The sequence below is a fragment of the Cetorhinus maximus genome, chromosome 32, assembly GCF_964194155.1.
Source record: "Cetorhinus maximus chromosome 32, sCetMax3.hap1.1, whole genome shotgun sequence".
NCBI lineage: Eukaryota > Metazoa > Chordata > Chondrichthyes > Lamniformes > Cetorhinidae > Cetorhinus > Cetorhinus maximus.
This window is the reverse complement of record NC_135910.1, coordinates 265,722-287,691: the sequence shown is the minus strand read 5'-3', so window position 1 is coordinate 287,691 and position 21,970 is coordinate 265,722. Positions and strand designations below refer to the sequence as shown.

General features: G+C 46.2%; 1 protein-coding gene across 2 annotated transcripts in view; it reads left to right on the top strand.

Annotated features, from left to right (window-relative positions):
- Positions 1-21,970, top strand: part of axl (AXL receptor tyrosine kinase) — a 205,380-nt gene that overhangs the window by 51,429 nt on the left and 131,981 nt on the right. For both annotated transcript variants that reach the window (XM_078533351.1, XM_078533350.1), the window contains exons 5-6: positions 11,027-11,107; positions 21,449-21,564. In XM_078533351.1, coding sequence (XP_078389477.1) covers positions 11,027-11,107; positions 21,449-21,564 — 197 coding nt within the window. The remainder of the gene's footprint in view (positions 1-11,026; positions 11,108-21,448; positions 21,565-21,970) is intronic.

Here is a 21,970-nt window from a genome sequence, read left to right as displayed (position 1 = left end):
CTTTAGTGACTGGAAGCCAGTGAGCAGTAGCGTACCACAGGGATCTGTGCTGGGTCCACTATTAATTGTCATTTATACAAAATGACATAGATGACTATGTGGGGGGTGGGATTAGTAAGTTTGCGGATGACACAAAGATTGGCCGGGTAGTTAACAGTGAGGTTGAGTGTCCTGGGCTACAGGGAGATATAGATGGGATGGTCGAATGGGCAGGTAAGTGGCAGATGGAATTTAACCCTGAAAAGTGTGAGGTGATACACTTTGGAAGGAGTGGTTTGACAAGGAAGTATTCAATGATCGGCATGACACTAGGAAGTCCTGAGGAACAAAGGGACCTTGGTGTGTGTGTCCATAGATCTCTGAAGGCAGAGGGGCATGTTAGTGGGGTGGTGAAAAAGGCATATGGGACACTTGCCTTTATCAATCGAGGCATAGATTACAAAAGTAGGAAGGTCATGTTGGAGTTGTATAGAACCTTGGTGAGGCCACAGCTGGAGTACTGTGTGCAGTTCTGATCACCACATTATAGGAAGGATGTGATTGCACTGGAGGGGGTGCAGAGGAGATTCACCAGGATGTTGCCTGGGATGAAACATTTAAGTTATGAAGAGAGGTTGGATAGACTTGGGTTGTTTTTGTTGGAGCAGAGAAGACTGAGGGGCAACCTGATTGAGGTGTAAAAGATTATGAGGGGCATGGGGAGGGTGGATAGGGAGCAGCTGTTGCCCTTAGTTGAAGGGTCAGTCACAAGGGGACATAAGTTCAAGGTGAGGGGCAGGAGGTTTAGGGAGGATGTGAGGAAAAACATTTTTACCCAGAGGGTGGTGACGGTCTGGAATGCACTGCCTGGGAGGGTGGTGGAGGCGGGTTGCCTCACATCCTTTAAAAAGTACCTGGATGAGCACTTGGCACATCATAACATTCAAGGCTATGGGCCAAGTGCTGGTAAATGGGATTAGGTAGGTAGGTCAGGTGTTTCTCACGTGTCGGTGCAGACTCGATGGGCCGAAAGGCCTCTTCTGCACTGTGTGATTCTATGATTCTGTGATTCTCTGGCTAGAGGTAAGGAATGAAAAATGCAATAATGTTGATCAGTGTCGTATAAAGACCACCAACTAGTGGAAGGGATTTGGAGAAACAAATTTGCAAAGAAATTATGGAAAGGTGCAGGAATTATACAATAATCATAATTGGGGACTTCAATTATCCAAATATAGGCTGGGATGGGAATAGTGCAAAGGGACAAGAGGGCTAGAGTTCCTGGAATGTGTTCAAGATAATTTTTTGTAGCAGTATGTTTCCGGTCCAATGAGAGGACATGCACTTTTGGACCTGGTTCTGGGGAATGAGTTGGCCTGAGTGGATCAAATATCAGTGGGAGACCCTGTAGGGAACAGTGACCATTGTATCATAAGGTTTAGGTTAATCATGGAAAAGGACAGGGAACAATCCAGAGCATGGATGATTAACTAGGGGAGAGCCAACTTCAATGGGATGAGAATGCATCTGAGTCAAGTGAGTTGGAATCAAATGTTGGTAGAAGAGACGGTGGCTGAACAATGGGCCACCTTCAAAGAAAAAGTAATGTCAAGGTATATTCCCTAGAAGGGGAAAGGTAGGATAAATAAATCCAGCGCACCCTGGATGACGAGTGAGATAGAGGTAAAGATGAAAAGGAAGAAGTGCGCCTACAATAGATGTCAGGTAGAAAATACAATGGAGAATCAGGCTGACTATAGAAGGACCAGAGGGAAATGAAGAAACTAATAGAATGTAACTAGTAGAGTTGATGAGGGGGAGCCAGTGGATGTGGTTTATTTGGACTTTCAGAAGGCTTTCGACAAAGTCCCACATAAGAGATTAGCGTGTAAATTTAAAGCGCATGGGATTGGGGGTAGTGTATTGAGATGGATAGAAAACTGGTTGGCAGACAGGAAACAAAAAATAGGAATAAATGGGTCTTTTTCCGAATGGCAGGCAGTGACTAGTGGGGTACCGCAGGGATCGGTGCTGGGACCCCAGCTATTCACAATATATATTAATGATTTAGATGAGCGAACTAAATGTAATATCTTCAGATTTGCAGATGACACAAAACTGGGTGGGAGGGTGAGCTGTGAGGAGGATGCAGAGATGCTTCAGTGTGATTTGGACAGGCTGAGTGGGCAGATGCATGGCAGATGCAGTATAATGTGGATAAATGTGAGGTTATCGACTTTGGTAGCAAAAACAGGAAGGCAGATTATTATCTGAATGGCTATAAATTGAGAGAGGGGAATGTGCAACGAGACCTGGGTGTCCTTGCACACCAGTCGCTGAAGGTAAGCATGCAGGTGCAGCAGGTGGTAAAGAAGGCAAATGGTATGTTGGCCTTCATAGCCAGAGGATTTGAGTACAGGAGCAGGGATGCCTTGCTGCAATTATACAGGACCTTGGTGAGACCACACCTGGAATATTGTGTGCAGTTTTGGTTTCTTTATCTGAGGAAGGATGTTCTTGCTATAGAGGGAGTGCAGCGAAGGTTTACCAGACTGATTCCTGGGATGGCGGGACTGACATATGAGGAGAGATTGAGTCGGTTAGGATAATATTCGCTGGAGTTCAGAAGAATGAGGGGGGATCTCATAGAAACCTATAAAATTCTAACAGGTTTAGACAGAGTAGATGTAGGAAGGATGTTCCCAATGGTGGGGGAGCCCAGAACCAGGGGTCACAGTCTGAGGATACGGGGTAGACCATTTAGGACTGCGATGAGGAGAAATTTCTTCACCCAGAGAGTGGTGAGCCTGTGGAATTCGCTACCACAGAAAGTAGTTGAGGCCAAAACATTGTATGTTTTCAAGGAGGAGTTAGATATAGCTTTTGGGGTGAAAGGGATCAAAGGATATGGGGAGAAAGCGGGAGCAGGTTTTGAGTTGGATGATCAGCCATGATCAGAGCATGATTTCAAAATTTTCAGATGATTTGAAGACTAGAAATGTTGTCAACTGAGATGGGGATAGTCTTGAACTTCAGAAGCACAGAGACATGTTGGTGGATCAGGCAGACAAGTGGCAGTTGAAGTTCAATGCAGAGAAGTGTGGGCGATTCATTTTGGCAGGAAGAATATGGTGAGACAGTATAAAATAAAGGAGGTGCAGGAACTGAGGGACTTTGGTGTGTATGTACATAGGTCATTGAAGATGGCAGGGCACGTTGAGAGAGCAGTTAATAAAGCGTATAGTACCTTAGGCTTTATTAATAAGGGCATTGAGTACAAGAGTAAGGAGGTCATTTTGAACTTGTATAAGACACTAATTAGGCCTCACCTGGAGTACTGCATCCAGTTCTGGGTGCCATACTTGAGGAAAGATGCAAAGCATTGGAGAGATTACAAAGGAGATTCACACGAATGATTCCAGGGATAAAGATCTGGAGCTATGAGGATAGATTGGAGAGGTTGGGATTCTTTTTCTTGGAGAAAAGAAGGCTAAGAGGAGACTTGATAGAGGTATTCAAGATCCTGAGTGGTCTGAACAGGGTAAATGGTGAGAAATTGTGCCCACTCAAGAGAACATCAAGACCTAGAGGGCACAGATTCAAAATAATTGACAAAAGGAGTAAATGTGATGTGAGGAAAAATGTTTTCACCCAGAGGGTGGTTAGAGTCTGGAACAAACTTCCTAAAAGGGTGGAGGCAGATTCGCTGAGGTATTCAAAAGGGAATTTGGTTGCTACCTGAAGAGAGAGAATGTGCAAGGTTACAGGGATAAGGCAGGGGAGTGGGACTAGGTGGAATGCTCTTTCAGAGAACCAGTGCAGACTTGATGGGCCGAATGGCCTCCTTCTGCACTGAAAAGATACTGTGACTATGATACTGTGGAGTAGGCCATTTGGCCCTTTGAACCTGCCCTACAATTCAATAAGATCCTGGCTGATCTACTTCAGTTCCTCCTTCCTGCTCTATCCCCATATTCCTTCATTCCCTTAGTACCCAAAAATCTATTAATCTCAATCTCGAATATACTCAACAACTGAGAACCCACAGGCCTCTGGGGAGGGGAATCCAAAGATTCCAAATCATTTGAGTGAAGAAATTTCTCCACATCTCAGTACTAAATGGCAACGTACTTATCCTGAGCTGTAGCTTCCCTATACAGGGTTAACTTCCTCCTAGAATCTACCCTGTCAAACTCCTTAAAAACTTTCAATCTGACCACATCTCATTCTTCTAAACTCCAGGCAATATAGGGTCAGTCTGCTCAATCTCTCCTCCCAGGAATCAAGTCGCATGAACCTCCCTTGTGCTCCCCCTAAGACTAGTTCACCCTTCCTTATTAAGTAGCCCAAAACTGTACACAGTGCAGTAAAATGTCTACACACTCATACGTCAATCCCTTTGCAATAAATGCTAAGTTAACGTTTGCTTCCTAAAAGCATGCTGTACTTAACTTCCTGTGATTTGCATGCAAGGACACCCAGGTCCCTCTGGATACCAACATTTCCCAGTCTTTACTATTTTAAAAATACTCTGCCTGCCAAAGTGAATAACTTCCCTCTTTCCCACTCACGTAACCTGTCCATATCCTTTTGCATCCTCCTCACAGCTTGTTTTACCACCTAGCTTTGCATCATTAGCAAGTTTGGACCTATTACACTCGGTTCCTCTCATTTCTGCTGTTAGTATAGGTTGTAAATGGCTGGGGCCCCAAGTTCAACTCACCAACCCAAGAATGACTGTTTATTTCTGCTCTCTTTTTCTGCCTTTTAACGAATCCTCAATCCATGCTAACATATTACCGCCAATCTCCTGTGTGAAAATATAAATCTCAGAATATTTTGATCCAGCGATTGCAAAAGGAAAATACATTTCTATAGTGTTGTAGTTTGTTGTAGGGTGGCTGAGTTGTATTATTAATAATAGGATTGATCTGCAGACACTTCTTGGGTGGAAACTTTTAAGTTTATTTACAATATACTCAGCAGCAACTACAAGTGTATTTTCAACTCCAACTCTATCTCTACACTGACCGCTGAGGTAGCCCGTTCTACTCTCCTATTGGTTACTACAGATCATGTGATCTTGCATAGCAAGTATTATTCTTCAAGGTACATTACACACTAAGTAACACCATAATTACTACATATAGCATCTTCCGCAACCTCAGGACATCTCAAAGTGTTAGCTAATGAAGAGCTTTTGAAGTGTAATTGCTGTTGTAATGTGAAGAAACAAAACAACTCATTTGTGCACATCACATCTGGTCATGTGATGATGACCAGATAATATATTTCTAGTGGTGTCGAATGAGGAATAAATATTGACCAGGACCCGGGAGACCTCCCCTGCCCTTCAAAATAGAACCATGGGACCCTTTGCAACTAGCTGAGGAGGCAGACCTGAAAGATGACACCTCCAGCAGTACAGCACTCCCTTAGTTCTGCACTGGGAGTGTTGGTGTAGATGGCAACCTTATAACTCAAAGGGGATTATGCTACCCACTGAGTCACAGTGGGTGCATTTTTTTCAGCTTTATGTTGAGTTTTACTCATGGCCCCATAGACCATCTGCCCCCAAGCATGTAGTAACCAGGAAACATTGGTGACAGTCCAAGGGAACTGGTCCCCCCTATCGAGCTGGACAATGGCTTGTGTGGAGTAGAAGAATCTGAAGAGGGAAAGAAAAGATTTAAGATTTAAGATAAGGTACCCAGTACCTATATTGTACTTTATAAGCTACACAGGAAGAGATTGTTAGTACCTCTTACCTGAATTGACAATGGCAGAAATGTGAGAGATATAACAGTGTTGTATTTTCTGGCTGTGCTGAAGTTAAACAAGAACTGAGACTGACCAAATGGTTCAGTCAGAATATTTTGTCAAATCATATACTGATACAGCACAGAAGGAGGCCATTCGGTTCATTGTGTCTGTGTTGGCTCTTTGTAATCCAGTTACTACCACTTCCCATATTACTGCAAGTCGTTCCTTTTGGGAATACTTGCTGACGAGCTTCGTGAGCCTTGTAGCCCAGGTTCAGACTATAATCAGTGCCGCGTTTGCTCCTCTAAACCGGGGACAGTGGGATTGATACACTGGGCCTGCTCAAGTCTCACATTTCAAAACTCCTCAATCCTGAGATCTGACTGTTTTACACGTAATGGAGATTAGTCTGTGATTCATCAACTGTACCAGAGTTAAGTGAGCAGCTGCACAATAATCCACCTCTGCCGACAAATATCTTCCTTCGCCTTGTTTGTTCCCTACTCGAGCAGCGCCCCGGCTATCACTGTAAATCCTCAGTCAATCCAGCTGATTCCTGACGGTGTTAGTGGGCCCACCCAGAGCCAGGAAAACACCACAGTGACCTTGACATTTGATTATTTGTCTCTTGGGTGATAAAATTAACTGAGGAAAATCAACATTGTGTTTATTTGGCCATGAAGGTCTCCTTTTTAAAAATCTTCACCTGAAAAAAATCCTTTGGCATTTGCTGTACTTTCACAGACTCAGAATCACAGTGCAGAAGAGGCCCTTCGGCCCATCGAGTCTGCATTGACACCGACTTTGTTTTAATTAATCTAGAGATTTTTTGTGAATTTTCTACTGAATGTTGTCAGAGTTGTCAGTACTGGAGACTGAGCCAGTCGGAGCTATGCTAATATCAGATCTGTGCTAATTTATTTTGATGGGAGATAAAGTGATCTTTAGGGTGACGTGGTGAGAGATGTCATATTCCTCTCGAGATGTTAAACCCACAGCCTGTGAGGTCAATGGAAAAGATTCCATAATGTTATTTAAAGGTCAGCAGGGGAGTTTTCCCAGGATCCTGATCAATCAACAGCCCCCCCAAGAAAGCTCCAGCGAATTGCCCCTTTATCTGATTGTTCCTGGCAGGACCCAGACTGTGAGTAAATGAATTGACGTATTTGCCTTCAGACAGTCAGCACAACCTGAAGACAATTCATTGGCTGTGAAGTCCTGTCATCCTGAGGATGCCAAGTGTGCTGTATAAATGCTTTCCTGTTCTGCAATCAGGCCTTCCTTGGTCAGGGATTGCGCAGCTACAGAGTAAAACTCCCTCTGCCGTGCCCAATACTTTCTGACAATCTTTAACTTCATTCTAATGAGTTTTACAGTCCCCTTTCTATACCTGTAATGACCTTCATAGCTGCCGAGATCTGATAGTCCAATCTTGTCCTAATCAAGTCTTGTACAAATGCAGCATCTCGTCCTCACTTATATATTCAGTGTCCTATGTATAAAAAGCCCAAAATCCAATGTATCATTTTTATGAGCTTTTCTATCTGCATTCCCACTTTTTACTGATCTACACATTACCCCTATCCAATGTACTATTCCACTAAATTAGGAATATTGACATTTTGTTCTCAAACTGTACTAAAATATGAAGGACTTTCTAGCAGCACCTTTTATTGCCTCAGGACATCCCAAAGTATGTTACACCTAATGAAGTACTTTTGAAATGTAGTTACTGTTGTAATCTAGGAAACACAACAGTTAAGTTGTGCACAGCAAGCTCCCACAGTCAGCAATGTGATAATGACATTCAATGGCAAGCGATCGCAGAATACCCAACTATCAACATCCTGGGGTTATCATTGACCAGAAACTGAACTGGACCAGCTGTATAAATACTGTGGCTACAAGGCTGGGAATCCTGCGGTGAATAACTCACCTCCTGACTCCCCAAAGCTTGTCCACAGGCGCAAGTCATGAGTGTGATGGAATACTCTCCACTTGCCTGGATGAGTGCAGCTCTTACAACACTCAAAAATCTTGATACAGTTCAGGACAAAGTAATCTGCTTGATTGGCACCCCATCCATCACCTTCAGTATTCACTCCCTCCAATACTGATGCACATTCACAACAGTGTGTGCCATCTACAAGATGCACTGTAGGAACTCGCCAAGGCTCCTCCAATAGCATCTTCCAAACTCTTTACCACCTCGAAGTGCAAGGGCTGTAGACATATGGGAACACTACCACCTGCCAGTTCCCCTCCAAGCAACACGCCACCCTGGCTTGGAAATATATCACTGTTCCTTCACTGTCGCTGGGTCAAAATCTGGGAACTCCCTTCCTAACAGCACTGTGGGTGTACCTACACCACATGGACTGCAGCAGTTCAAGAAGGTGGCTCACCACCACCTCCTCAGAAGCAATTAGGGATGAGCAATAAATGAATAAATAAAAGAAGTGACCAGATCTTCTGTTTAGTGATGATTTAGGGAGAACGCCCTTGCTGTTCTCTGTATAGTGCCATGGGATCGTTTACATCCATCTAAGAGGACAGACAAGGCCTTGGTTCAACATCTCATCTGAAAGATGGAACCTCTGTGCGGTAGTCCCCCAGTACTGCACTGGAATGTCACCCTGAATTTTGTGTTCAACATACTTCTCTACAGTGCATTGTACCTGGTACCTAACTGTCCACTGCACTGACCTGAATAATCCCATCGCAGTGTACGTTTCCCTTTTGACCAGAGTCCTCAATGTTTACAGATCCGAGGGTATGTGGCTAATATTGGGTCCTTCACCATTTTTGTGCAACTCTCAGTGCCCATTGATGTGAGAAATGACAGTAGTGGGAGAATGGTCCAGGCCCACCATTGCAGTCCAGGCTACCCAGTGTCAGTACCAAGCACTCCCAGGCCAGCTGTACCATGGGTCAGACTGAGTGAAAAAGCCTCATCTACCCAACCCAATTCAATTGCTTCCATTCATCTTTCGGAAAAGCGCCCGCTATTGTACCACTGTAAAATGTTGCTGTTTCCCACCCGGTGTCTTCTCTCCCTGACTTCCCTAACTTCTGGGTAACTGGCCCTCACAGGACTTCAGAATGACTGCTGGGCCTGTTTTGGAGGAGGATTGGGTATGGGGTTGGATGAGGGAACTGGGGGTGAGAGTGGGAGGAGAAGTAAATGCATGGTGGGGATGGAGGGGGATGTGGTGTGTGGGTGGGGGTAGGGATTGGTGGGGGAACATCTCAGGCTGAACCAGGACAACATGTGCTTCTGATGATCATGCCACACCAGTGAAAGGTTTGTACCACTACAGTTAAACCCTTATTTAGGCTCTAGTGAGGCAGGGCAGCATGGTTTGAGAGCAGATGGGTGGAGACGTGAGGGTAGACGTTATTTTGGTTCACAACTTGTGCAATAAGGAATTTGTCACAATGAAAAGTACAAACCAAGCTGATATAGTTTCAAGTGAGGATGGAACGTGACTTGGAGGGGAACTTGGAATTGATGAAGTTCCCTGCATCTGTTGCCTTTGTCCTTCTAAGTGGTGGGGGGGTCACAGGTTTTGGAGGTGCTGGTAAAGAAATGATTTTATTGGAATGTGTTGGTGCTTATTACTACACCTACAATACCATAAAAAAATCTCCCATGATCATTAGCTTTTTAAGGATGGTCATTCCGCTGGATTTAGGCTGTGTTTGAACTTGCGCTACTCTGGGGTGGAACTCAGACCTTTGGAATGAGAGAAGGGCTGCAGCTGTGAGATTTCACATGTGCAGGGTTATGCAATGTTAATTCTTTGGTGTCCCAAGTGGATAATGTCTGTTGTTTTTAATTTGAGTGTTGGAGCTTGTCGCAGAGCCAGCCGGGCTTACAAAAAGCCTTAGACAGTGACACTGAATTCAGTGATAATTCTGAAATGACACATCAGTTACTGGACAAAAAGGGAGATGGTTTTAGGCAGCCAATTTGTTCTGGGTACCAATGGCCTTTCTGCCCTTTGAAGAATATTTTTAAGGAACTGGGCTGCCCACTTCCGCCTAACTGCCCACACCAAATGTTCTATGGTGTGGGCAGCGTATTATCATGGTCAATTGGCTTGGGATCAAGCCTAATTGATTCTTGATTATTTATTTAGATATGGCAGACAGGTTGCCCATTTCAGCGCCTGCCCACCCTCGAGTAATATGGGGGTGAGCTCGGGGGGGGTGGGTGGGAAGGTGGTGGGGTGGGCACCCGCCCTACCCTGATCTTGAGGTTCTAAACTCCACGGGTTAAGAATAAGAATGTTTATACATTTTGCACATCATCTTGGCTACTCAGTCTAGCAATTCTTCTGTAAACAGCATGATTTTGGGTTTATATTTCTTGCCGATTTGACGTGTTGTGAATTTTATGGTTGTGTTGGTTCTTAGTTGCCTCAGTAGTGGTAATGCTGCATTGGAACTCTAGGATTGGCTATGATATAGGAACGTGCACCAGACTAACTCAAATCCCAGCACAGCAAGTGGTGAAAGTGAATTCCGATCAGCAACTTGTGGACAGTCACTGTGAAACATGACCGTGAAACGCACCAAGTTGTAGAAAAGACCCACATGGTTTAACAGTGCCCTTCAGGCCTGGTCTGGCCTATATGTAACTCCAGTTCCATATTACACCATTGTCTCAATGCTCTGAGAGCAATTAGTGCTGGGCAATTAAAACCACTCTTGCGAGTATCACACAACAAAGTTTCATGTAGGCAAATTATCCAGAGTATGGATTTAAACTTTCTAGAGGCGAATTTCTAAATATGTGGTGATGGAGATCTTGCCTAAAGAATTCAGACCTCACTGTGGTCCCTGAGGCACCAGGAGCGAGGTTTCCAAGATCTCAGGATTGTCCCGGAGTATCCAGGAATTGAAGATTTAATTTCGTGGACTCTTCCGGGAACAACATTCGGGAGAAAAATCACACTGACATCCACAAGAAACCAATGCAGCTTCATTTTCTCTGAATAGCTTTGTTCATTAGTTATAAAAACAGGAAAAACCAGGCTTCTGGACAGGGTGGGGCAGTTGGGGGAGGGGGGGAAGATCATGTGATGAAGCCTTCAAAAATATGTCAGAGTTGGTCACTCTACCCTTGAAGCTTGAAGGGACCGTTCACCTGATCCCTGATGTTAATGGCCACACAGCTACTTCCAACATTGTTAGTTTTATTCTTTCTTGCTTTGTATTTATACAAGTCCCTGAGCTTATTTCCCATCAACCAAACTAACTCCTCTTTCTTCTCCCTCAGGGTTAAAGAAGCCTACAACTTTCCGATGTGAAGCCAGCAACGCCAAGGGGGTAGCCACCTCTCGGACAGCTGCCATCAAACGTAAGTGGACCTCTTCAGTGCTATTGTTTTAAACAGGGTTTTTCCATGTTCGTTCTCAGGGTGTGAGCATTTATTGCCCACCTTCGGTGGCCCTGATACCATGTGTCTTCCCTCTGGAACTGCTGCAGTCTGTGTGGTGATGACACTCCCAGGCTACGGGTTTCCAGAATCTGACCCAGTGACAGTGAAGGTATAGTAATATATTTCCAAGTTGTGTCGGTGAGTGACTTGGAGAGGAGCTTGGAGGTGCTACTGTTCCCATTATTGATTTGCACGTTTTAGCAAATGTCATTCTATCTACTTCTATGAATTTCTGTGAAATGGAATCCCATTAAACACCTTATGCCTGAGGGACTACGTTACAGGGCAGTGAGGAGAGCCAGGAAGAAGAAGAACAAAGAACAAAGAAAAGTACAGCACAGGAATAGGCCCTTCGGCCCTCCAAACCTGCGCCGATCATATTGCCCGTCAACTAAAACATTTTGTACTTCCGGGGTCCGTATCCCTCTATTCCCATCCTATTCATGTATTTGTCAAGCTGCCTCTTAAACACCACTATCGTACCTGCTTCCACCACCTCCTCTGGCAGCGAATTCCAGACACTCACTACCCTCTGCGTAAAAAACTTGCTCCGCACATCTCCTCTAAAGTTTTCTCCTCTCACCTTAAATCTATGTCCCCTAGTAATTGACTCTTCCACCCTGGGAAAAACCTTCTGACTATCTACTCTGTCCATGCCACTCATAATTTTGTAAACTTCTATCAAGTCGCCCCTCAATCTCCGTCACTCTAGTGAGAACAATCCGAGTTTCTCCAACCTCTCCTCATAGCTAATAACCTCCAGACCAGGCAGCATCCTGGTAAACCTTCTCTGCACCCTCTCCAAAGCCTCCATATCCTCCTGGTAATGTGGTGACCAGAATTGCACGCAATATTCCAAGTGTGGCCTAACCAAGGTTCTATACAGCTGCAGCATGACTTCCCAGCTTTTATACTCAATACCCCTGCTGTTGAAGGCAAGCATGCCATATGCCTCCCTGACTACCTTATCCACCTGCGTTGCCACTTTCAGTGACCTGTGGAACTGTACACCCAGATCCCTCTGCCCGTCGATGCACTTAAGGGTTCTGCCATTTACTGTATAATTCCTACCTGTATTAGACCTTCCAAAATGCATTGCCTCACACTTGTCCGGATTAAACTCCATCTGCCATTTCTCCGCCCAAGTGTGTACCCTAAAGGATGTGAGGCCCAAGAGGTAAGTATATCCAACAAAGAATTCTCCAGGGTCTCAATCCTGGATCTCCTCTGAGACACACCCCCCACAGAGACCAAAACCTTTCAGCAAAACGAAATCAGGAGGTTTCAACATGTGGCACCAAGAACAAAAACAGTTTGGCAGGGGAGGGGATCCCGAATTTTGAGATGTTGGGAAAGACTGAGTTAGCCTGGGAGATGTTGTGATGGTCTTCATTTCAACAAAGTGGGGATGGCTTCCTACAGTGGAGAGAAGCGGAGAGAAAGGGCAGAGTAAGGGCAGAGGGAAGACAGAGGGAGGGCAGAGGGAGGGCAGAAGAGGATGGAGGGAGGTTAGAGAAGGGGGAGGGAGGGCAGAGGGAGGGGAAGGAGTGAAGCCAAGGCTAATCTGCTTCCATGTATCACATAACTAGGCTCTCAGTCAAGCTTCATTGTATGTTATTCTAATATGAGAACATCTGCGTCCCAGAGGAAACATTGTTTGATTGACAGCTCGGGGTTCCTGATCTCTGCAGTCGATTTCACAATGCTTGTTGTCACAAGTTAAGCGGTTTCAAGGGTTTGTGGTTTGTAGTTTTTGGAAGTTCGAAGGGCTCGGATTGACACTTCTATAAACTTGCAGCTCAGACATTCTTTTTCAAGTAGAGGGAAAAGTTATCAATGGATTACTTTTTTCAAAGCATTTTTACACATGCCACTATAAACTATGGCGTTCATTGGTTTTATAAAGTGTACAGTAGGTCAATGGACAAAGTGCCATAGCTTGGCCTAGTGGTCATGAGGGGCCATAGGTAGAGGGGCATAATTTGGGGTAGGGGCATGAGTCCCCTCATACAGACTAGAGTTCATAACTCCTCTAAGGGTCGTGAACCATGACTCTTTAAAAAAAATTGTGCCAACTCCATGAAAATTGCAGAGGAGGTGGAGATGCCAATCTCCGCAATGGAGCCGGCCAGGTCCGGAGTTCTGGATGCAAGCTTTTTACAGGAGCCAGCGCGCACCCTTTAAAGGCACTTCTGAAAATTGCACAGCCTGGGAACGGGGTCAGGAATCCTGAAATCTCCGTGTGAGGGTGCCGGCTTCCCTGTGAGAGCAAATGTCTCTGACTGTGCTGGCATTCCTGTGAGTGCACTGGCACCACAATAAGAGCCACTGCCTCTAACTGTGACAGTGCCCTGTGAGAGTGACAACATCCCTGTGAGAGTGGCAGCGTCTCTGTGAGAGTGGCAGCATCTCTGTGAGAGTGACAGGGTCTCTGTGAGAGTGGCAGGGTCCTTGTGAGAGTGGCAGGGTCCTTGTGAGAGTGACAGCGTCTCTGTGAGAGTGGCAGCGTCTCTGTGAGAGTGGCAGCATCTCTGTGAGGGTGACAACATCCCTGTGAGAGTGGCAGGGTCCTTGTGAGAGTGGCAGGGTCCTTGTGAGAGTGACAGCGTCTCTGTGAGAGTGGCAGCGTCTCTGTGAGAGTGGCAGCATCTCTGTGAGGGTGACAACATCCCTGTGAGAGTGGCAGGGTCCTTGTGAGAGTGGCAGGGTCCTTGTGAGAGTGACAGCGTCTCTGTGAGAGTGGCAGCGTCTCTGTGAGAGTGGCAGCATCTCTGTGAGGGTGACAACATCCCTGTGAGAGTGGCAGGGTCCTTGTGAGAGTGGCAGGGTCCTTGTGAGAGTGACAGCGTCTCTGTGAGAGTGGCAGCGTCTCTGTGAGAGTGGCAGCATCTCTGTGAGGGTGACAACATCCCTGTGAGAGTGGCAGGGTCCTTGTGAGAGTGGCAGGGTCCTTGTGAGAGTGACAGCGTCTCTGTGAGAGTGGCAGCGTCTCTGTGAGAGTGGCAGCATCTCTGTGAGGGTGACAACATCCCTGTGAGAGTGGCAGGGTCCTTGTGAGAGTGGCAGGGTCCTTGTGAGAGTGACAGCGTCTCTGTGAGAGTGGCAGCGTCTCTGTGAGAGTGGCAGCATCTCTGTGAGGGTGACAACATCCCTGTGAGAGTGGCAGGGTCCTTGTGAGAGTGGCAGGGTCCTTGTGAGAGTGGCAGGGTCCTTGTGAGAGTGATAACATCCCTGTGAGAGTGGCAGTCTCCTTGTGAGAGTGACAGCGTCTCTGTGTGAGTGGCAGTCTCCTTGTGAGAGTGGCAGCGTCTCTGTGAGAGTGACTTTTAAAGTTATTTAAATACACACTCTCACCATCTGGATTTATTGAATTAAATTGCTCTGTCCAGTCCCTGTTTAATATTTCCAGCCTCTCCTCCAGGTTTGTTTCGATAGGGTGATGGTGGCATCACACATGGTTGCAGGAGAGAAGGGTTTACTCGACCCTCACAGTCCACAGGGGCAATGACAGAGCCATAAACACAAAGGTGATTCCACATTGAGCGTACACTAACTCATACTCAGTATATGCATCCTGAGTTACAGATATACTGTCTGTCTAACACAGGGTCCTCAGAGCCATGATTGAGAAACTAGTTTAGAATATATGTGGCAACAGGATCTTTCTGAAGGTAAAAATGTTTTCATTGAGCATTTTGTGGTAAATTGTTCTTAACTGTGAACCTCCTTCCCGGCGTTCTGTGATAGCTCAGTGGCCAGAGATACATTTTCTAGGTGGTAGGGGAAATCCCGTGATGCCTGTCAGGGTGGCAACAGCAGAAAAGTGGAGCATAAACACTGGCATGGACTGATTGGGCCAAATGGCCTGTTTCTGTGCTGTATATCCTATCTATATATCTATCTAACTGTCTATCTAAAGTAATCAGCCTCAGAGTCCTCAGTTGAAGGAGGGATTGGAAAGAATCCATAAGGAAATGAGGCCTGGTGATCATACTGGAAGATGCTGACATGAGCAGACAAGACTGAGGCATCAGGTACCCTTTCCCTGGTCTGGTGAACAGGCTGCAAACACTCACCGTATGTGATCCAGCCCCACAGCTGCTTCAGATGATCGCTGAAATGCTGTTTCTGTCTAAAGGCATGGGAACTCTCTCGCTTTTATCCTCGTCCTTTTAGCCTCTGTCTGTGTATCGGTGTTTTCTCATTCTTATTCTGTTCCCCTCCCTGTGCTTCGAACAACCTCATTCTCTTTGTCAATCAGTCTCTTCAGCTGTCATTTTCTCAACATTGTTACTTTATTGTTAAGGTAACAACAATTTGGATTGTGTTTAGTTCAGTCTTTATGATCCTAACCTTGCCTACAACTCGCTCTTTCGCTGCAACTTATTCTCCTGTCCCTGCCAGCCTCCCTCCCGCTCTCTTTCCATCCTCTCACTGCCAGACTCTCTCTGTCTCTTTCACTTTCTCCCTCAGTGCTGATCCCCTGTCTCTTTCCCTCCCTCTCTCCCTCACTGCTGGACCCACCCCTCCCTCTCTCTCTCTCTCTCTCTCTCCCTCTCTCACTCTCTCCATTTGTTTTCCTCCCCCCAATCATTACTATTTAATTGTGCATCTGGCTGCTAATCGGAATCCTGGTCCATGTGATTCTTGTGCAGAGCAGCCGCCTGTGTGCCAGGCCTGGACAGAAACCCCTCTCTTATCAGCAATTGAGTGGCACTTGGGAACTGTGTTATGCTGAGGTGGCACTGTACACTGACAGTGTCATCTACCAGCTTGACACAGGCATTTCCTCATTATAGATGGTATTCCCATCAATCCTCCCCTCCAACACCCCCGGCACATGCCCCCCCGCCCCTCTCCAGCTCTTCAGCAGTCCCTGCTCAGTGAGCTGCCCTTGGCTTGTTACTTAATTGTGGGCGGCCAATGCTGTAACCTTCAGAGATAGCAGGCGCAGGGCAGTACAGTCTGTTCTTTGTCCGACTCGGCTGTTTACCGCATTAGTTGGGAAGCTTCTGTTATTCTCCAACGCACGGCTTGTTAGCAAAGCCTGCTTTTCTTTTGCTCTCTGGCAGCTGCACTCATTCATTCCTTTGGCAGACTCCTCTGTGGAGGGATCTGTCCATCCAATGGAACTTCTTTTCCCTGCCTAGCTGAAGTGACACTCAATACCTCTGTTTCCAGAAAGAAAACAGATTATATTTTTTTTCCTTTGGCTGTGTTCAGGCTTCACTGGTACACTGTTGAAAGCGCTCCACTTGAATCAGGCTGCAGTGAGGCCTAACCTTGCCCAGCTGGTTCCTCCATCTTGCTTCCTCTATTTATGCAATTTTGTTTTACTTTACCTTGTAACAAAATAACCCATAACTTGCTTTCTCTGTTTTGAAAAAGAATCCTTTCACTTGTTTCTAATTTCCTTTCTTAGCTCTCTCCTTCACTCCTCTACCAACTCCAGTCTTTCTGCCAAGCAAGTTCACCAGCTCTCCTGCCTACAGGGACACTGCCCTTTTCACACATCCCAGATAGAGAACAGCAGCTAAAACCTGTGCCGGAAATGGTTTGGGAGCCAGAAAAACTGAACAGAATGTTACTTTAGCAATATATCTACTCTGAGGTAAGGGCTCAAAGCAGTTTAGCACATGGTTATTTGGAACTGTTGCAGTTGCTGTGATGTGAGGAGGGGATAGTTTAGAAATCCTCATAGACCTCTCTAAGTAAAAGACAAGTTCAGCTGGAGTACTGAATCTTTTCGAACTATAAAAGTTCTAGTCCCTGAATTGCCATGACGTGTAAATCCCAAATAACAGAACATCCGATCTCAGTGGGATTTGTCAGCTGACATCCATGGAACAAGATTAATGGGAAAATGAAGTTACAACAAGGCTGCTTTTCTTTTTGTTTTGAGTGATTCACTCCTTTCAGCTCTCAGTCTGCCCACCTAAAGCTTTATCTGTGCTGCTCTTTGTCAGTGGCTGAAAGGTGAATGTGAACCTGCCCTGGAGTCTCAATCCCTCTCTTTGATCTTCTCTCTCTCTCTCCCTCTCTCATGTTTTCTCTCTCACATTTGCTCTCGCTTGCACTCTTTCTCTCTCAGTCCATGAAGGATTTTATCCACACCATTATTAGCTGTGTCTCAGTGGTACGACTTGGTAGGTTGTGTGTTCAGTCCCAGTCCCGACACCTGCGCAGTCCCAGTGCTGCACTGTTGAAGGTGCTGCCGTTCAGATGAAATGTAATACCCAGGGCCCGGCTGCATTCGCATGGGACTATTGGAAGAGGAGCAGGGAACATTTCACAGTGCACTTGCCCATTTTTATCCCCATCCAACAGTAAAAGCAGGTTATTATCGCACTGCTGGCGGCTGTGCTGTTTCCAGGGTTTGAACACTGAGGACGCATCAGGAGTGCACCATCGGCTTAATCTGTTTTGGGATTTCATGAGATTGTAAAAGGCTCTATAGAAATTCATGTCTTGCTTTTCCGACTCACCCTCGCTGTCAGTTCCCAGATCCCCATGTGCTAGCAGTTAGTTTACTGTTTGTAATGTGGGGGCAGCTGGCAATTCAGCCATTGACACATTCTAGGGGATACAGCCCTGTGATATCAGCAAACATCCTACCGACAAGGGAGGTGGGGAAAGCCCTGGGTATGTCATACCGGGCAGGCCAGTGGGCAAATGCCCGACATAGTGTGAAACAACCACTCACCCAGTGCGAAACCGAGCCTCTCGCCCGGGGCGGGGACCGAGCCTCTCGCCCAACGCGGGGACCGAGCCTCTCGCCCAGTGCGAAACCGAGCCTCTCGCCCGGGGCGGGGACCGAGCCTCTCGCCCGGGGCGGGGACCGAGCCTCTCGCCCGGGGCGGGGACCGAGCCTCTCGCCCGGGGCGGGGACCGAGCCTCTCGCCCGGCGCGGGGACCGAGCCTCTCGCCTGGGGCGGGGACCGAGCCTCTCGCCCGGGGCGGGGACCGAGCCTCTCGCCCGGGGCGGGGACCGAGCCAGTTGCCCAATGTGGAACCGGCCACTCGCCTGTGAAAATGTCACATTTAATTCCTGATCAGTGCTTTAATCTGACTTCCACCAGGGAAGTTATAGCTCTTTGGGAGAAAGGGTCCATATTTCCAATGCCTTTCTGTAAAGATGTGCCTCCTGACATCATTCCTGGTGGTGTGGCTCTATTTCTGAGGTTCTGGACTCCCCCACCAGAGGAAATAGTTTCCCACAACCTTTTCTCGCAACCAGACAAAATCCATTGGGAATACTAATGGGACTTAAGGTTGGCCAATCCCCTGGACCTGATGGTCTATATCTTAATGTCTTTGTAGTAGTTGCAGAGATAGGGGATGCTTTGGTTGTAATCTTCCAAAATTCTCTAGATTCTGGGAATGTCCCAGCAGATTGGAAAACTGCAGATGTAACAACTCTATTGAAGAAAGGAAGGAGACAGAAAGCAGGGAACTATAGGTCAGTTAGTCTAACACCTGTCATTGGGAAAATGCTCGAATACATTATTAAGGAGGCTGTAGTAGGGCATTAAGAAAATCAAAATACAATCAGGTAGAGTCAACATGATTTTGTGAAAGGGAAATTGTTTTTGACAAGTTTATTAGAGTTCTTTGAAGATGTAACAAACAGGGTGGATAAAGGGGAACCAGTAGATGTAGAACTGGATTTTCTGGCCCCCGCTGGGTGTGTTTTCAGCAGGGTGGGTGGGAGGGGGTGGTTGTGGGGCATGTAAAATACGTTGGGTGGTTATCCCACTGCCTTCCCACCCACCCCCGACTGTTTCCCGTAATACACTAGACAGACATGTGCCAAAATCAGCATCCTGTCTGCCATTTTTAAATGAATAATTAACAGGCAATTGCACTTCCTACAAGCCAATTGACCTGAATATTATGCTGCCTACATAATATGGTCGGCAAGGGCAGGCGAGCGAGATTCTGAAGGCCGATTTTAAAATAACTTTGTGGAAAAGGCAGAAAGGAGGGGTCAGGGTAGTAATATCATCACGGGTGCCCCATGCGCATTTGGGAGGAGGGGAATGCACCTCCCCACTTTGTTCCTCTCCACCTGGCATTCAAAACCTGCCCACCCACCCCCTCTTGCCCACCACCTCCATAGGCTCCCCAATCCCCGTCCGCCCTAAAAGCCCAGCACATACCTGGGTCCAGACACCGTGATCTTCAGCCCGGGCCCACTTGCAGTCCCAGCAGCACCCACTACATTCGGCATTGCTGGGGCTGCTTTAGCTGCTGGCCAATAAGATCTTGAGGGCGGGGCTTCCTCTCACAGAGGGGCAGAAGTCTGACCCTCAATTCCTCAAGGCCACTTGGTAGAATTATGTCTGCAGGACATAATTGTTTAATGTCGGTCGATGTGGCACTGACTTCCCTCCCAGGGTGATGGAGGGGAGTGCGAGCTGTTTGCACCACCAGCCCCCACTCCCCCACCATCCCTCCCCATAAAATTCACCCCACATTGTGTTTGGATTTCCAAAAGGCACCTGACAAGATGCCACGTAAAAGATTACTACAGAAGATCAGAGCAAATAGTGTTAAGGGTGATGTATACTGGCGTGGATAGAGGACTGGCTAACTAACGGGAAACAGATAGCTGAGATATGAAGTTAGCTAGGAAAGCCAGTTGTGAGGATAAAGAGTCTCCAAAGGGATATAGATAGGTTAAGTGAGTGACAAAACATTTTACAGCTGGAGTATGTTGTGAAGCTGACTAGCTGAAAGAGACTAGGCCTGTATGTTCCAGAGTTTAGAAGAAGCATAACCAATTCTTATCGGGCTCAACAAGGTAGTAGATGCAGGAAGGATGTTTTCCCCTGGCTGCTGAGTCTCGAACCAGTGGACACAGTCTCAGAATAAGAGGTCGGCCATTTACGATGGAGATGAGGAGGAATTTCTTCACTCAGAGGGCGGTGAATCCTTGGAATTCTCTACCCCAGAGGGCTGTGGAGATTCAGACATTGAGTATGGTCAAAGAAGAGATCGACACATTTCTAGATATTAAAAATATCAAGGGATTTGGGGAGAGTGGGGAAAATGGTGTTGAGGTAGAAGATCAGCCATGATCTCATTCAATGGCAAAGCAGGCCCACTCCTGCTCCTACTTTCCTAAAAGCAGAGTATTATTTAAATGGAGAGAGACTGCAGAATGCAGCAGGACAGAGAGACCTGGATGTCCCTGTACATGAATCACAAAAAGTCAGCACGCAGGTACAGCAAGTAACCAAGAACCATTGGCCTTTATTGGAAAGGGGGATAGAATATAAAAGTAGGGAAGTCTTGCTACAACTTTACAGGGCATTGGTGAGACCGTACCTGGAACACTGTGTGCAGTTTTGATCACCTCACTTAAGGAGGGACACACTTGCATTGAAAGCAGCTCAGAGAAGATTCCCTCGACTGATTCCTGGGAGGAAGGGCTTGTCATATGGGGAAAGCTGAGCAGGCTGGGCCTATACTCATTGGAGTTTAGAGGAATGAGAGGTGATCTTACTGAAATATAAAATTCTGAGGAGGCGCGACAGAGTATGTGCTGAGAGAGTGTTTCCCTTTTTGGGAGAATCGAGAACTAAGCACGACAGTTTCAAGATAGGGGGTCTCCCACTTAAGATGGAGATGGGGAGGAATTTCTTGTCTCTAAGGGTCATTCTTCTTTGGAATTCTCTTCCCCAGAGAGCAGTGGGGACTGGGTCATTGAATATATTTAAGGTTGATTTAGACAGATTTTTGATTGAAAAGGGAGTTAAGGGTTATGGGGGGCAGACAGGAAAGTGAATTTAAGGCCACAATCAGATCAGTCATGATCTTATTGAAAGGGGGAAAATGGCCCTACTTCTGCTCCTATATCATATGTTCTTCTGTCCTAACTTCTTTAATCATCTCAAACACATTAGTTAGATCATCTTTTAATGTTCAACACAGAGGGAACACGAGCTTAGTCTATGCTGATATAAATGAGGCAAGCTGCCTTCCCAGCCATTAATCAAACTGACTGATGAGCTGATCCAATGAGGGATGTACCAGAGATCAGCTAGTGGCTGTGGATTCAAACAAGAGGGCCAACATCAGGAGAAGAAGGGAGAAGTATTGGAATGAGGGAGGAGGAAAGTGTTCTTGAATACCTAATAAGCCTAAAGACCTGATAGGCCAAATAGCTTCCTTCTGTGCCGTAGTGACTCTATAACATTGCAATGTGTTTTGTGAGAGTTTTGAGGAAAGTTGGGTAATCCATGTTTTCTCTTCTAGTTCTGCCAGAAAAACCAGAGAATATGACGGTGACCTTCACAAGCTCCCGTGCCCTTGGAGTCTCATGGAATACTGGCTTCAGTGGCTTTGTTCCATTCGTCTCCTGCACTGTCCAGGTAAGCCCTCTAATCTAGACTGGCATGAGTACAGTACTGAGGGAATGCTGCACAGCCGTTAAACCGTGGCCCCATCTGCTCTTTCAGATGAATGTAAAAGGTCCTAAGAACAGGGGACAATTTTCACTCCTCAAGCAGTGTTATTAAAATAGATTATCTGGTCATTATCACTATTGCTAGTTTTGGGATCTTACCATGTGCAAATTGGCTGCTGCATTTCCTACATGACACCAGTGACTACACTTCAAAGGTACTTCATTGGTACAAAGCTTTTGGAGATGTTGCGGAAGGTGCTATATCAATGCAAGGGGGAATACAATATTGATTAAAGAAGAGATTTAGGAGGGATGATATGGAAGAAGCAGCATCAAATAAGGCCTATAAGGGTTGAACTAAAGAATTAAAA